Source organism: Eimeria mitis, genomic scaffold (genome assembly GCF_000499745.2).
Source record: "Eimeria mitis Houghton genomic scaffold, Emh_scaff453, whole genome shotgun sequence".
Lineage (NCBI taxonomy): Eukaryota > Apicomplexa > Conoidasida > Eucoccidiorida > Eimeriidae > Eimeria > Eimeria mitis.
Window position 1 is genome coordinate 8257 of NW_013572845.1, and position 1423 is coordinate 9679.

The window sequence follows — 1423 nt, forward strand, 5'->3', positions numbered from 1 at the left end:
TAAACTAAAAAACCAAAAAACTAAACAAATAAACAAAGAAATAAATAAATAAACACTTATATATACCCCCAATTGAAAGTTATTTCTATTTTGTTTGTTGTTTTTATTAACAGAGTCAAACCGTTGCAGCTGTTGCTGCGTTTGGTGTTGGCCTCCCCATCAGCAGACGGGCCGTTCCCTCGGCTCTCTCTTGGGCTGCAGCAGCATTTGCATGCAAAGAAGAAAGGTGAATACACCCAAAAAGCACAAACCACTGCAGCAGCAAAGCAGTAGAACAGCAGCAGCTGCAGCAGCAGCAGCAGCAGCACAGCTGCTGCTGCTGCTGCTGCTGCTGCTGCAAGGCAGATGCGGCAAACCCCCAACAACACTGCGGCAGCAGCAGCAGCAGCGAAGTAGCAGCAGCAGCAGCAGCAGGAGCAGCAGCAGCACAGCAAGCCTGTGCTGCAGTGTAATGCATATATTTTTGTATTCATTTTAATTATTATTTTATTAATATATTTCCCCCCCCCCCTTTTATATATTATATATTAACATATAAACATTATATTTCTTTTTTTTTCTTTTTTTTTCAGGTGTCCATGCAGCTCTTGTGAGTTTCATCGGCGGCTGCTGAAGCTTATTAAACAAAGAAATGAATTAGGGGTTTTGGGTGCAGCAGCAGCAAAAGAAGAAATATGTTTTTCTCTCGTCAGGGGGGGAGTCACCAATCTACTCCTGCAGATGGTAAACACACTCAACACCACAACAGGTAAAGACAACAAACAGCAGCAGCAGCAGCAGCAGCAGCAGCAGCAGCAGCAGCAGCAGAAGATGCTGGTGGTGGTGGTGGTGGTGGTGTTGCTGCACGTTTTATTTTATTTTCTTTTGTCTTAGTGTATTTTGGTTTCTTTTGTTTTGTTTTATTTTCTTTTTTTTTCTCTTTTAATGTTTTCTTTTCAAGTTTCTGTTTCTCTCTTTCTTTTTCCTTTTTTCTTTTTTCTTTTTCAGTTGATTTTCTTTTTCTTTTCTGCTCTGCTTTCTTCTTTTCTCTTCACCTTTCTTTTTTTTTCTTCTTTTCTTTCTCTCTTGTTTTATTTTATTTTATTTTATTTTATTTTATTTTATTTTATTTTATTTTATTTTATCTATTTCTGGAATTTATTGAACCAACCATAGCCAATTAAAAAAAAATTTTATTCTTTTACACGTATCTGCGCGTACACCGCAGCGGTGTTGCAGTGGTTGGGGTGTATACGCAGGTCCCCTTGACACCGCCAGTGTTTGCGGCTGCATTGAAAGTATTTCTTGGATTTTACTTTTATCTTCTTGGGCTTATGAAGACGCCCACCAGGGCCACAGTATCCTCACAGCAAGCGCTTGCAGCCTCACCGTAGGTTGTAAATATATATATATATATATATATATATATATATATATATATATA

The 1423-nt window shown here is 38.6% G+C and overlaps 1 protein-coding gene across 1 annotated transcript in view; it reads left to right on the plus strand.

The window, feature by feature from the left end:
- Nucleotides 1-578: 578 nt before the first annotated feature.
- EMH_0012870 (uncharacterized protein) overlaps nucleotides 579-1423 on the plus strand; it is a gene marked incomplete at both ends in the record, with an annotated part of 2241 nt that continues 1396 nt past the window's right edge. Inside the window, 2 exons of the mRNA XM_013499661.1 lie at nucleotides 579-589; nucleotides 693-836. Of these exons, the coding sequence (XP_013355115.1) occupies nucleotides 579-589; nucleotides 693-836 (155 nt within the window). The remainder of the gene's footprint in view (nucleotides 590-692; nucleotides 837-1423) is intronic.